Here is a 13,024-nt window from a genome sequence, read left to right on the forward strand (position 1 = left end):
CGAGGGCGTTGGCCTGCAATCAAGAAGATGCGCCGGCAGTTGGCGACGCTATTGGCCGACGTCAACCGGTTTTGACGGTGCTAATTTTAAAGCGTAGTATCTGCCACGTCATGGTAGACGGAGAAAAGATACTTTGCATCATCTCGCTACATGAACACGTCGTCCGTTGCGCTGTACCTCGCCGCGGTGCTATCGTACGTCCGGTGGGCCATCGCCGCTGCCTTCGCTTGGGCGTCGACCGCACGCCACACGGCCAATGCCGCCGAGACCCCTGACCACTTTGTCGCCCGCGTATCGCTGCTCCAAAGCAATGGCGTCGGTCGCTCGTCAGATTCTTTTGAAGTGGGCGAGATCGACGACTCGGAAGATGCGCTTGCCGGGAACCAGGAGGATGACGTTCTAGAACTGCCCCAACGTTCCAATCAAGACGACTGCGTCGTATACGTCGCGAAAGCAATCGACGACCGCAAGAGCGTCCATCGAGGACCCGGCGACGGCACCCGAAACCAGCGACGACGTCTTGCAGTACATTGAAAGCTACATGGCGTGGCTCAACACGCGTCGAGCATCGATCAAACCACTCCCTTCGGCTCCGAACGACGAGTTCCTAGCGTGGTTGAGCCAGAACGAGAAGGCCGAGACGGCGTCGCTAAGCAACCAGGAGGAACATCTCAGCGACGTGCCACTCGAGCCAAAGAAAGCCCCAACGTCAAGCTACCGTGTGTTTCGACGCTTGTATATTCGCTCGAAATACTAACACCGTAAGAATGTGTATTTCCACACAAAGGACCCATGTTCAACGACAACCAAGGACACCATTCGTGTAAAGTGACACAACCCGAAGTGACGTCGGTCGGCAAATGTAGAAATGACCAGAACGACAAATATCGAAAATGGCCCTAGATACCTTCTACAGCAACTGAGCATCGTATGAAATTGAAATATAGGACGAAGCGGGCTATCCGACTCGAAGCAATGTCCAAGCAATCGAAATCACCGGCGTTGGCAGGTGGCTGCTTGGGATCAAATCGGATTTCGGCGCCAGCGACATAACCTCTCACATTGAATATTTATATTAAAGATGGGAGAGTCGAATTCGAGAATGAAGGTCGTGTCATGGCCAGCCAACCTCATCAACAAACAACCTTTGATACAAGCGCAAGGATGCCGACGAGCCGTGTCCTGGATGTGCTCTTGGACCACGGGCTGTACCTGCTCATCAACGCCTTCAACGACGGCCTCGCCTTTAAGCACTGGCGCAGCGCCGACCACGCGGCGTACAACGGCCATCTCTACATCCTCCAGACGCGCATGAAGGAAGGGCTCGAGCTCGCTTGCACGACGAATGCGATGGACTGGGCCGCTTGCAATGGCCACATGGAGTTGCTCAAGTGGCTCCACAACAACCATGACCGCGGCTGTACGTACCGCGCGATGGACTGGGCCGCCAATCACGGTCGCCTCGAGATCGTGCAGTGGCTCCATAATCACCGCGACGAAGGCTGCAGTCCGAGCGCGATCGACAATGCAGCGTCCGGTGGTCATTTGGAGACTGTCGAGTGGCTACTGGCGAACCGGAGCGAAGGCTGCACAATCCATGCAATGGACAGTGCGGCGCGCCACGGGCAATTGGCCATGATCCAGTACCTCCATGAACACACGGAGAACGGGTGGACCGACATGGCGATGAACTGGGCAGCCGAGTACGGTCACCTTCCCGTAGTCCAGTGGCTACACATGCACGCGTCCGAGAACAAGTCGCGCCTCGCGTCTGTTGCCGCATCTGCCGCCGCGTCCGAGAAGACCAAGGTGCTCGATGACCTCTTTGGCGGCGACGAAGAGTACGAGCCCTTTGACGACGCCTTTATCACCGACATGCCTCAAATTCCCGATCTGGAATTCATTGACGAAGAGTCGTTTGACCGATCCCACCTTGAAAATGACGTGCTCGAGTCCGACTTGGAGCTGCGGCCACTCGACCTCGCCGCGTCGCACGGCCACCTGGACGTGGTCGTGTGGCTTACCGAGATGGGATATCCGTGCACGACTTATGCCATGGACAAGGCGATCGGGAACGGTCATTTCAACGTCTTTCAGTGGCTCGAGGCACATCGCTCCGAGGGCTGCACGACGTGGGCGATGGACTTGGCAGCCGAGGCCGGTCGTCTCGAGGTCGATCAGATCGTCAGTGTCGTCCTCGCATCTCACTCTGTGTCGTAGCTCGTTGAGTACCTCCAAACGCACCGCCGTGAAGGCTGCAGCTCCGACGCGATGGACCACGCTGCGCGTCGCGGTCATCTGGACGTCGTTCAATTCTTGCACTTTCATCGCGCCGAGGGCTGCACGACGCTCGCCATTGACGGCGCCGCTGAAAACGGCCACTTGGCCGTCGTTCAGTTTCTGCACACGCACCGGACCGAAGGGTGCTCGACCGAAGCCATCGACAAGGCGGCGGCCAACGGTCACTTGGAGGTCGTCCATTGGCTGCACTTTCATATGGGCGCGCCGTGCACCACGTATGCGATGGACGCGGCGGCGGAGCAAGGCCATCTCGACGTTGTGCGATGGCTGCATGAGAACCGACCGGAAGGCTGCACAACGGAAGCCATGGATTCGGCGGCGATGAAGGGCCACCTCGAGGTCGTTCAGTGGCTCCACGAACAACGGCGCGAGGGCTGCACGACCCATGCCATGGACGGGGCAGCCGAAAACGGTCATCTCGAGGTACGCCGCATGTGTTTGACATATCACGTCGATACGATGTTGATCAGGTCGTGGAATGGCTGCACTGGAACCGTCTCGAGGGCTGTACAACCAACGCCATGGACAAGGCCGCGCGCAACGGCCACTTGGAAGTCGTCCAGTTTCTGCACGCGCACCGCAGCGAAGGTTCGTTGATGCACATACATTGAACATGGTGGCGAATGGCGTGGCACTAGGGTGTACGTACCATGCGATTGACCGCGCCGCCGGCAACGGATACCTTGCGACGTGCATGTGGCTCGTCGAAAACCGCAGCGAAGGCTTTACCGAAGCCGCGCTCGAGCAAGCCGACGAGTACGGCTACGGCAACGTCGTGCAGTACCTCTTGTCTCTCGACGACAATGTCGACAGCGACCATGACGAAGTCGACGACGACGACGACGAGGAGAGATAAAGGCGCAACACATGTGTTTGTGCGAGCAGAGAAATTCAATTTTGGCTAAAAGCTCGGTCTCAATGCGCCTTTCTTTCGTCACGCCCAATTGACCGCAATTCTGTGATCTTCAGCATTAGTTCCCGATGTTGCAATAAGCCGAGAGGTGGGACATTGGCGGAAGGGCGAGCGCCGTATACCCCCTTTGCTGTGCGGTCTTGCCGACGGTTTATCGTAGAATCCGATGCGCCACCATCCGTGATACACATAGCGAGGTATCAACGTGCTCGTACACAGTGCTGATCGACGACATGTCCCCCTATTTGTACGTAGCGCGACAAGCATCAGACTCTGCCTGCCTGTCGTGTCTGTACGGTTCCTAATACTAGTACTGTCAACAAGTTGTCTCTCGGACTCTAAACCGTCGAAGAGGAAGACGAGTCAACCATTCGAATGCTAGTTGAAAGTGGCTACGACGCTCGGATGGCGAGCATTTGTTGAATATTTTCGATTTGTGTCTATATCAAATGGTGACTTGGTGGCTGAATGGGACACGCGAGGTTTACCCGATGAAGGCCAAGCAATCGGGCGAGGTCCAGATCCGAGAGCCCGTCAATGTTGCTGCCTGTGAGCTCTTGAATGCTACACACGCAACTCAACGACGCAAAACAACATATAGTGTGTACGTGGCCTCTTTAGCTTGGAGCTGCAGCGCATGCGCTCGCTCGAGCCTGCGTCGCTCGTGGAGCCTGGCGACGGCAAATTCCTACTACCATAGTTTGTGCGACGTCGAAGCAGGCGGGGAGGTTGGTACCAGACAGATAAAGAGCCACGCAGATAGAATGCATGCGACGTACGCCATCGCAATATCGTTCCAAGCCACGAGCCGTCCGCGTAGGCTCACGTCAGGGGTTGTGGAGCACCTAGGACACCGTAGTCTTATAGCCAATCCGAGCACTTGCGTCCTACCAAGTTGCATTTGCCGCGACCGAGACTTGTGCGATGAGAGGCGACGCTGCCACGACGAGCACCATGGCCAGACTGTAGCAGACAAGCATACCGCCGAGCTACACCCGGCGTCGATAAACAAAACGAAAGGATTGCAGGTGGGTACCAAGACCACTTGCCAGCTCCACGAGAAGCGCGGCGTCTCGGCCAAGAAGGCAGACGCTTTTTGCATCGCTCCAATCAAGCTTACAGTGGTAGCTGTCAAGGTACATTGCACAAAAGAGTCATATAAAACAGAGCCAATGTCGTCCAAAGGATATCTGGAGGCGACGAAGAAGAGGCGCCGAGCTTCGTTGACCGTCGAGCCCAGTGCGCAAATGGCAGCGACGTCGTGGACGCTCACGACGTACCAGAGACCTGCGCCGCCAAGGAGGCCTTGAACAAGCACGTAAATGATATGCTCCGCCGCCTTCAAGTTGGCCACGGCTGCCTCAAAGAGCGCGTTGGGATCATTACACGCGTGCTCGTCTTCGTTCTCGTCGTCGTCGTCTTGGTCGCGGGGTAAAAGCCGGGCCTGAAAAATACAAGCAACGTAAAGTCATACGTTGAAGGATGTATACGCCTGCACTACCTGATCGTCGCTGGCGTCGAAGCGATGCCCATGGGAACGTCGAAGAGGGAGGAACATTCCCGTGGTGAGTCCTTCGACAAAGACGCGCACTGGGCCGCTGTTTTCAAGCACGCGTGCGCTGCCGTCCAAGAGATCGACGGCGAGGTATGGGCCTGGCCGAGGCAACGGCATTGGTGTTGTGTCGTTTTCAATGTCAGACGCTGCGATGTGAAACGATGTCGATGCAGAGGCTGGCCCTTTTGCTAGAGTTTCAGCTCATAGGCGAGAACGACAGTGGTGGTGTGGACTCGTACCATCGCTGGAAGGTCGGGGCTGGAGTCGGAGCGATCGAGGTTGGGTAGATAGAGCACTTTGCTCTGTGTCGGCGACGTCGTCGTCCGGTGCATTGATGGTAGGCGATTCGGTGGGCAATAGCGGGGTGCTATCCGAGGGCTCCTTTTCCTCGGGCTCGGGCTCACCCGGTGGCTTTGCAAGATCGCCACCTGAGACTTTGTTCGAAATGGTGCCAGGTGCGAGCGCCACGTCATAGTTTGACTCTACTGCGCCCGACGCAGGCAGCCCCTTCGTCACAGATGGATGTAGCGAGTCAGGCTCCTCACTGGCAACAACGTCGGGTTGCGCCAACAGCGTTTCGTTCGGGCTGGTTGCAATCTCGGACGTGGGTGGTAGCAGGACAGTCGTGTCTACTCCGATTCTGGGGCTTGGGTTTTCGGACGCGAGGGATTCTGCGCTCGACGCCGTCGTAGGGTCGGCCGGCTTGGCATCTGCTGCCTCTTGCGTCACTGGCGCAGACTTGGTCGCCTTGACGCTCTTCGCCGCCTTCTTCTTTTTCTTTTTGGCCGGGCTCTCGGACGACGCCACTGGCTTGGGCTCTGCTGACCCATCCACGGCGACAGTCGCTCCTTCATTGCTAGTCGCATCGGTTGTCGCTGCAGTTAGGGTCTCGGTTGTCGCGGCCTTGGGCTTCTTTGTCTTTGGTTTAGCCACTGCTGTTTTTTTAGCCGCTCGCTTCTTGGGCGGCGGCGTCTCAGTCGCCTGCGCGCTGGGCGCCGGCGCTTCCCCGTCCATGGTCCCGCAAATGCTGTACGATGTCGATACTACCGTTGAAACGTATCCATCTCCAGATTCGATATTTTTGTTTTTATTAGACAAGCTCAAGAACTAAGTTTATAAGTTTGTAGCAATGGATAACCTGTGACAATGGATACTGAAAGCCCTTGACGCGCCAGCCGTTTCGTCACCACTTGGCCTTTGTATGTCGTCCCACATGGCGAAAATAGCGAGCTATAATAATAATAAAAAGAAAAAGGATGATGATGGCGTAAAACCCATCTGTTGCCGACGAGGATGGAGGCGTCGTCGACCTGCGCGACCCGCGTCGTGGTCCGCGTGCGCCCGATGAGCGAGAAGGAGCGCGCGAGCGGCCAGACGCCCATCGTGGCGCTCAAGGGCAGCTCGGTCCAGCTGCGCGCCGGCCGCCACGACAACCCGCTGGCCGAGCTTCTGCCACCGCGCGTGTTCCAGTTTGACCGGTGCTTTGGCGACGCGCCCGAGAAGGAGGCTGTCCAAGCCGCCATCTTCCGCGAGGTGGGCAGGGACCTCATTGAGAATGCATTCAGCGGCTTCAATTGCAGCGTCTTCGCCTATGGCCAGGTACACCATGTCTCTTGCTCGTAATGAGAGACCACACATCTGCATGTCATCCGGTAGACGGGCAGTGGCAAGACGTACACCATGGTTGGCGACAAGTCGGAGCACGGCAAAGGCTTGATCCCGCGTATCTGCGAAGCGCTCTTTGAGCAGATTGAAGCTCGGCGCACCAAGGAGGTCGAAAACAACACGACGGAAAAGACCATCTACTCGGTCCAGGTAAGAAGACGATGCAGAACATGCAAGAGCGATATTACATTCATCTCTGGCAGGTCAACTATTGCGAGATTTACAAGGAAAAGGTCAAGGACCTCTTGGACGACGCGCGTGCACGCTCGCAGCCGACGTCGCCGACCTCGTACACGGACGACGCCCGGCCGCTCAAGATTCGTGAGCACCCGGTGCACGGTCCGTTTGTGGAAGGCCTCACAACACGCTCTGTGGGCTCGTACGCCGAGGTACACGCGGTTGCCTCTCGAGATGTCGTTCTCATCCTGTGTCGTAGATCGAAGACGAGCTGCTCGTCGGCCAGAAGCTGCGCACCGTGGCTGCGACGCTCATGAACCCAACGTCGTCGCGGTCGCACGCGATCTTTACCATCCTTTTTACCCAAGTCAATTGCCCGTATCTAGTGCGTCGAGCTCAATCCATTTTTCTTTAGACGCGTGTCGACCCGATCACGCTCTGTGGTCACGACAAGGTCTGGTTTTGCGCTTGAAAAGGGTATCTTATCGATGGCTGTAGACATCCAAGATATGTCTCGTTGACTTGGCGGGCTCGGAGCGCAGCGATACGTCCGGGACGTCTGGCGAGCGGTTGAAAGAAGCGTCGATGATCAACCGCAGCCTCTCGACGCTCGGGCGCGTCATTTCGTCTCTAAGTTCGAACGAGCGCATCCCGTACCGCGACAGCACGCTCACGTGGCTCCTCAAAGAGTCTCTCGGTGGCAACGCCAAGGTGCGTCGTCACATGACAGAGGAGCGAAGCTCACGCAACGCGCACAGACGACGATGCTGGCCATGGTTAGCCCGTCCTCCGACAACTACGAAGAGACGCTGAGCACGCTACGGTACGCCGAGTCGGCCAAGAAGATCATCAACCGCGTCGTTGTCAACGAAGACAAGAACGCGGCGATCATTCGCCAGCTCCGACAAGAGATTGCGGACCTTCGTGCACAACTCGAGAAGCTACCGCGCCGCCGCAGCTCCGAGGCGAGTGCGGGCCTCTTTGCGTCGCTTGCCGAACGCGAAGGCATGTTGTTGCAACTCCAAAAGTCCCTCCACGATACGCAAAAGATCGTGCTGCAAGGCCAGCACCCGAGCTTGATCAACCTCCAAGAAGACCTCGCGGAGAACGAACCGTTGGCGTGCACGCTCTTTCCTGGGTTGACGCTGCTCGGAAGCGAGCCGCCGACTACGCCCGAGACATGGCAGGAAATCGCACCCGTGTTTCTTGGTCACGGCGTACGTGTCCATCATGGCGGCGACAAACCTCCACGCAGCTTGTATCACGTAGAGTCCCGACGACGCGACAACGTGGCCGATCTCACCCTTGAAATTGGAAGTCGATGCCAACCAGCTCCTCCCGCTTCACGCCAAGCTCCTCAACGACAACGGGTTCCTAACGATCGAGCCGCATCCATCGGCCGACGTCTTTGTCAACGGTAGCTTCGCCGTGTCACTCGTTGGTGCTGATGCGGTGGGAATTCTAGGAGACCGCATCTCGAGCTTTACGCCGCTCAAGCACCGCGATCGCGTCCACTTTGGCCGCACCCACGAGTACCGCATCCATGGTACGTTTTCTTTTCTCACGCGCCGTGTATAACGTGCTGAGGCTGTTTGTGCAGTGCCGTTAGAAGCTGTCTTTCGGCGTAGCCCGCGGTCGCCCGAGAAGGACAACCAAATTGATTTGAGCGGCCCGGAAGAATGCATCGAGGTCGACGTGACCAACGAGGACGAGGAGGACGTCGAAGCGCCTGCAAAGTCGGGCGAAGAGCATGTCGACGAGCTCTTGACGCTACAGCTGCAAGCGGCGCGCGCCAATCAGCTCTGCGAAGAGCTGAATTTGGCGTATCGCGTGGACGTCGAGGCAGCTAATGCCATTCGGATCGTCTCTTCGGATGGCAAGCCCACCGAGGTGACGTGGGATGCGGCCACCTTTGACGCGAGAGCCATGCTGCTCGAGCAACGTGCCCTCGGCGACACGGCGATCACAGACGCAAGCCTCTTTGACGGTCTTGTGGCGCCTTTGCCCGAATGCCAGCTGAAGGCGCTGCCACTCCCAAAAGAGGCATCGATTGAAAAGCCCGATCCGTTTGCCGAGTCTCGGCCGGCGTCGGGTGTCCGGCTCCTGGGCCACGCGCGGGTCTTTCTCGGGTACGGCGTCTCGAAAGGCCTCACGAGCGCACACACCAAGATGCTCAAGGGCATGGCACGGACGATCGCCGTGTACAACTCGGAGGGCGCCCACGTTGCTTCGATTGCGGTGGACCTTCTCTACGAACTGAGCAAAGACCGAGTGGCCAGCGGCCTGTTGAAAACGGCAGCGACAACGACTCTCGACATCAAGGTTCACCTCCAAGACATCACTTTTGTATCGGGCGTCGTGGCTTCCGATGGCGTCTACGCGACCTATCGGCTGTGGAACCAGCATGGCAGCAGGTACTCGAGCACTTCCTGCGAGTGTATCAACGCTGTGTAGTTCGTCGCCGAAAGCAATGCGGACGGGGTCGGGTGTCTTCAACCTGGACCATGCGTTCACGACGCAAGTCGACTGCCCCGACGGCAAGGCGCTTGAAGACGTGCTTTCCTCGGCCAGCGTCCTCATTGATGTGTGGGGCTGGGGCGACATGGTGCCAATCTCGCTCACGGACAAGACCATGTACATTGCCCGACTGCACCAGTCGGTCCTCGACGCAACGCCCGACGAAGCGTCGGCGGAAGCGCTCAATAAGCCTCGACGCCGCCGCACCGTTCCGATCGCTGCCAAGCTCGACGTGTTCATCTCAATCGACGTCGAAGAGCGCAGCGCCGACGGCATCTACGAACCCGTGACGGTCAAAGAAGACGGGACGCTGCGGCTCAAGCAAGGCCAGGCGCGTCGCATCGTCGTCCGGGCCGTGCAAGCCGACCACCAGCACTTTTGCCTCCTTGGCATTCCCCACGTTCGCATCTGCAGCGAGCGCACGCGGACCAAAGCGCCGCGCACAGAGTACGCTGCGGCGTCTGCTCTCGGCTCGGCCACGCTCGGCGGGTTCTTTCACAAATACGGCGCCGAGGTCTTGTCATCCTGTCGGCGCAAGTGTGACGATTGACATGTAGGATGCGAGCATGTCTCCTGGCGCCATGGATGACGCCAGCCAATGGCAAGCACTCGACTTTCGCAGCCCGTCGCAGATTGATCCCGAGGCACGCACCGTGTCGTGTGTCATGAAGTGGGACGCTAACGTCGCCGAGCGTCACTGCCACCGTGGCGAGCGGCGTATCTTCCGCGTCGCCGTCGCGCTCGAGACGCAGATCTCGGAGGCGCCGGTGATTGTCGCCAAGAGCGTCACGACCAAGGTCTGTGCATCGGCGACGTCACTCAAGCAGCTCCAGCGTCAGGTGGTGCAACGGATATGCCCCGTAGGCTCTCATGCTTTAATAGATGCAGACGGCGTGGTGGGCTCGCGAAAGCTTTAGCCGATCGCACCGCCTCGGCAAGTGGTTTGCCATTGAAGTTGTCAAGCCTGTCGCATCCCCGCGCGACGATGCACCGGCCGCCAAAGCGCTTCTCGCCGAGCGCCTCTTGGACCATTATGGCAAAGGTACTACTAGACGGCGGATTCCATCGTTGTCACGAGGCAGCACTTGTGGCGGCTAGGCATGCAAAAGCTTGATGTCGCATTCGATCTGGAGCGGTTCCGCCAACAGTTTCTCGCCGAGACCGAGTCCTTGACCATGTCCGAGGTCGACGAAAAGCCAGCCCACGTGTGTGCGACCAAGTCCAATTCGACCCATTTGGTCCAACAGATTCACGGTGAGTTCTTTGTCGAGCGCCGCAACACGCCTGGTATCCTCGTGCACTTGACATCGGGCACGCTCGTCGACACGACTGAGGCGACGGCGTACAGCCCCAACGTTGCGCACGTGGTGACGCAAACGTAAAGCATTTTATAGACGTATGGTGCATCCATAATATACTTTAAAGACAACTTCGGTAGCTCCGCCCTATCGAGTCCCAATTGAGCTTTATGGATCATGTTCGAGCTTGCCCAACCCGATAAACGTTGCGAAGTACGTGCTCGGTTGGTGCTGATGAATGGGGATGCAACGACCAGATATGCATGGACTGTTTTGAGCGCGCAATCAAATTAGGCGTTATCACTGGTATGAACGATACCACAGGGACGCACACGGCCATTCTAGGAATTGCACATTCCATTTCTAGTAAAATATTACATCGCGTGCGAAATTCATCACCAATTGTTCGTTTTTACGCCCATTGATTTTTACGCCTAAAAATTGGTTTTTACGCGCGAAAAATGGTTTCCTCAATCAAGACCGAACTCCTTGGGGGCAACAACCGTGTTGGTGTTCGTCATGCCAGTGATGGGCGAGGCGGGTTAGCTATTTGACTGATACAATCAATTTGGAAATGGCTTGAGCTTGTTTGCTCTGCGCCTGGATCTTGGATCGTGTAGCGTGTGTGAACTTGAAACCGGTCTTCTAGACTGCTCGGACTTGTGCGGAAAACCTCTTCCATTTCTTGGAAACAGTCCTTTTACATTTGTGTTCGTCGGTTCGCCGAAGGTTGGCCCAATGACTTGCGCCAATTTCGAAATTGCGCGCTGCTATCAAGATGCAGGCACATGACAAGCAGCATGGTTTGTCCCACGTTGGGGCAAACCTGAATTTTGGGATTCCCAAAACAGAGCCCACAGCGTAAAGTAAATCCCAGTCGTTTGTCCCACAGGCCGATGACCCACATCATTTTGCTGAAGCATCCGATATGACGACGACCAACAGAAAGGCGCGGACGGCCTTTGTCACCGGCGCGACGGGCTTCCTTGGGCGGCACCTCGTCGAGTCGCTCCAGCGCAATGGCTGGCGCATCGTTGCCATGCACCGACCGGGCTCCAACGTCAAAGTGCTATTGGATCTCGGCGTTCAGTGCGTTGTCGCCGACCTCCAAGACCCCGCTTCGATCGCAGCGATATTGCCGAACGAGGTCGACGCCGTCTTCCACGTCGCTGCCAACACGACGTTGTGGCGCGCCAGGCATGCTGAGCAGTGGCGCGACAACGTCGTTGGTACCAAGGCCATGTGCGAAGCTGCCTTGCAGCAGCATGCCAAGCGCTTCGTCTTTGTAAGCTCCGTCGCCGCGTACGGCTACCGCGGCGATACAATCAACGAAGCAACACCGCAGGAAGGAAACATTGCGCCCATCAACTATTCGCGGTCCAAGGCCGCGGCCGAGGTCGAAGTGCGGGCGGCGATCGCGCAGGGGCTTGCCGCCGTCATCATCAACCCGGCGCACATCCTCGGGGCGCACGACCCAAGCAACTGGGCGCGCATCTTCAAAATGGTGGCGCGTGACGAGCTGACGGGTATCCCGCCCGGCACGGGCTCCTTCTGCTACGCACCGTATGTGGCCGACGCGATAGTGGCGGCAGCCGACCGAGGCCAAGTCGGCCACAACTACCTTCTCAAAGGTCCCGATGCGTCGTTTTTGGAGCTGATCCAGGTAGCAGCGACGCAACTGGGCAAGGTTGAGACGCGCCAGCCGCTCCCGGCCTTTGTGCTGCGTTTAGTCGGCCGCGTGAACGAAGCGGTGGCGTACTTTACGGGCCGGGAGCCCGACATCACGTACGAGGGCGCGCTCTTGGTGTGCTTGCACGCGCACATCGAGACGACCAAAGCGGACGACGAGCTCGGGTACAAGCAAATGCCGTTGGCCGAGAGCGTCGCCAAGACGATCGCGTGGCTGCGTGAGACCAACCAGTGCTAAGACGCGTCGTGTTTTTGTGGCGTTGACAGTGAAACACAGGGTTGAAGGCAGTTCAAGTGGACGTTCACGATAGCACCAAGTCGCAGCCCAGAGCGAAGTCGGATAAAATACCTAGTTGTTGTCCGTTTACCCAAGGCAGGCATCTTCATCGTGCCGTCAAAAAGCTATGTAGAATAGTCGTGTCGTAACAGTATGTAAGAGCAGCCCTGGAAAGGTAGTCAAGCTAACGACGACAGATAACTGCATCAGCCGTGTCTCTAGACTGCCTCAACCGTATCTCTAGACCATTTGAATGTGCCTGGTTGTGCCCGACGTTGGCGGTGCATTCTCGGGATCCTGAGCTGGGATCCTGCGAATCTCGCTCCACCCAGCTGCTGACCACGTCGCACATCGCGACCACAAGCCACGACGGCGGCGTAGGAAGAGGTCACTGCGTGTTGCAGGAAGCGTCCTACATAGCTAGAGAAGCGATGGCCCATGCCGTGGTCTACCAACGCACTTGGAATAGGAGCGCTGGGATTTCTGCGTTTTTCCAACCGGTCCGCAAGCGAAACCAAACGACGAGTGGCCGCGTCCTCAGAGGCGCGGCCGTCGGTCATCCAGGCCGCGGCAGAAGGAGGCCTCGTCAGTCGACGCCTTCGCCTGCTGCGAGCCGCGCCATCAGACGAAGC

At 57.7% G+C, this 13,024-nt stretch overlaps 5 protein-coding genes across 5 annotated transcripts; 4 read left to right on the forward strand and 1 right to left on the reverse strand.

The window, feature by feature from the left end:
• Positions 1 to 150: 150 nt before the first annotated feature.
• On the forward strand, positions 151 to 757 carry SPRG_00604 (hypothetical protein; the record flags this gene model as incomplete). The annotated part of the gene is made up of 2 exons (XM_012338829.1): positions 151 to 396; positions 455 to 757. The coding sequence occupies 2 exons, from the start codon at positions 151 to 153 to the stop codon at positions 755 to 757; spliced, it is 549 nt and encodes a 182-aa protein (XP_012194219.1).
• Positions 758 to 1,141: 384 nt separating this feature from the next.
• On the forward strand, positions 1,142 to 3,239 carry SPRG_00605 (hypothetical protein). Its single transcript, XM_012338830.1, has 4 exons — positions 1,142 to 2,172; positions 2,221 to 2,724; positions 2,772 to 2,889; positions 2,940 to 3,239. Exons 1-4 carry the CDS (start codon positions 1,165 to 1,167, stop codon positions 3,155 to 3,157), a joined length of 1,848 nt encoding a protein of 615 aa, XP_012194220.1. The 5' UTR covers positions 1,142 to 1,164; the 3' UTR covers positions 3,158 to 3,239.
• An 862-nt stretch (positions 3,240 to 4,101) lies between these two features.
• SPRG_00606 (hypothetical protein) lies at positions 4,102 to 5,783 on the reverse strand (the record flags this gene model as incomplete). Its single annotated transcript, XM_012338831.1, has 5 exons — positions 4,102 to 4,203; positions 4,251 to 4,306; positions 4,355 to 4,658; positions 4,716 to 4,957; positions 5,009 to 5,783. 5 exons carry the CDS (start codon positions 5,781 to 5,783, stop codon positions 4,102 to 4,104), a joined length of 1,479 nt encoding a protein of 492 aa, XP_012194221.1.
• A 249-nt stretch (positions 5,784 to 6,032) lies between these two features.
• Positions 6,033 to 10,586, forward strand: SPRG_00607 (hypothetical protein). The gene is made up of 14 exons (XM_012338832.1): positions 6,033 to 6,368; positions 6,426 to 6,584; positions 6,638 to 6,823; positions 6,871 to 6,978; positions 7,027 to 7,065; positions 7,110 to 7,322; positions 7,370 to 7,828; positions 7,881 to 8,028; positions 8,077 to 8,157; positions 8,212 to 9,025; positions 9,066 to 9,642; positions 9,686 to 9,967; positions 10,011 to 10,170; positions 10,227 to 10,586. Exons 1-14 carry the CDS (start codon positions 6,063 to 6,065, stop codon positions 10,508 to 10,510), a joined length of 3,816 nt encoding a protein of 1,271 aa, XP_012194222.1. The 5' UTR covers positions 6,033 to 6,062; the 3' UTR covers positions 10,511 to 10,586.
• Positions 10,587 to 11,354: 768 nt separating this feature from the next.
• Positions 11,355 to 12,353, forward strand: SPRG_00608 (hypothetical protein; the record flags this gene model as incomplete). The annotated part of the gene is made up of 1 exon (XM_012338833.1): positions 11,355 to 12,353. The coding sequence occupies one exon, from the start codon at positions 11,355 to 11,357 to the stop codon at positions 12,351 to 12,353; it is 999 nt and encodes a 332-aa protein (XP_012194223.1).
• Between the last annotated feature and the right edge of the window lie 671 nt (positions 12,354 to 13,024).

Source organism: Saprolegnia parasitica (genome assembly GCF_000151545.1).
Source record: "Saprolegnia parasitica CBS 223.65 unplaced genomic scaffold supercont2.2, whole genome shotgun sequence".
NCBI classification, from domain to species: domain Eukaryota; phylum Oomycota; class Saprolegniomycetes; order Saprolegniales; family Saprolegniaceae; genus Saprolegnia; species Saprolegnia parasitica.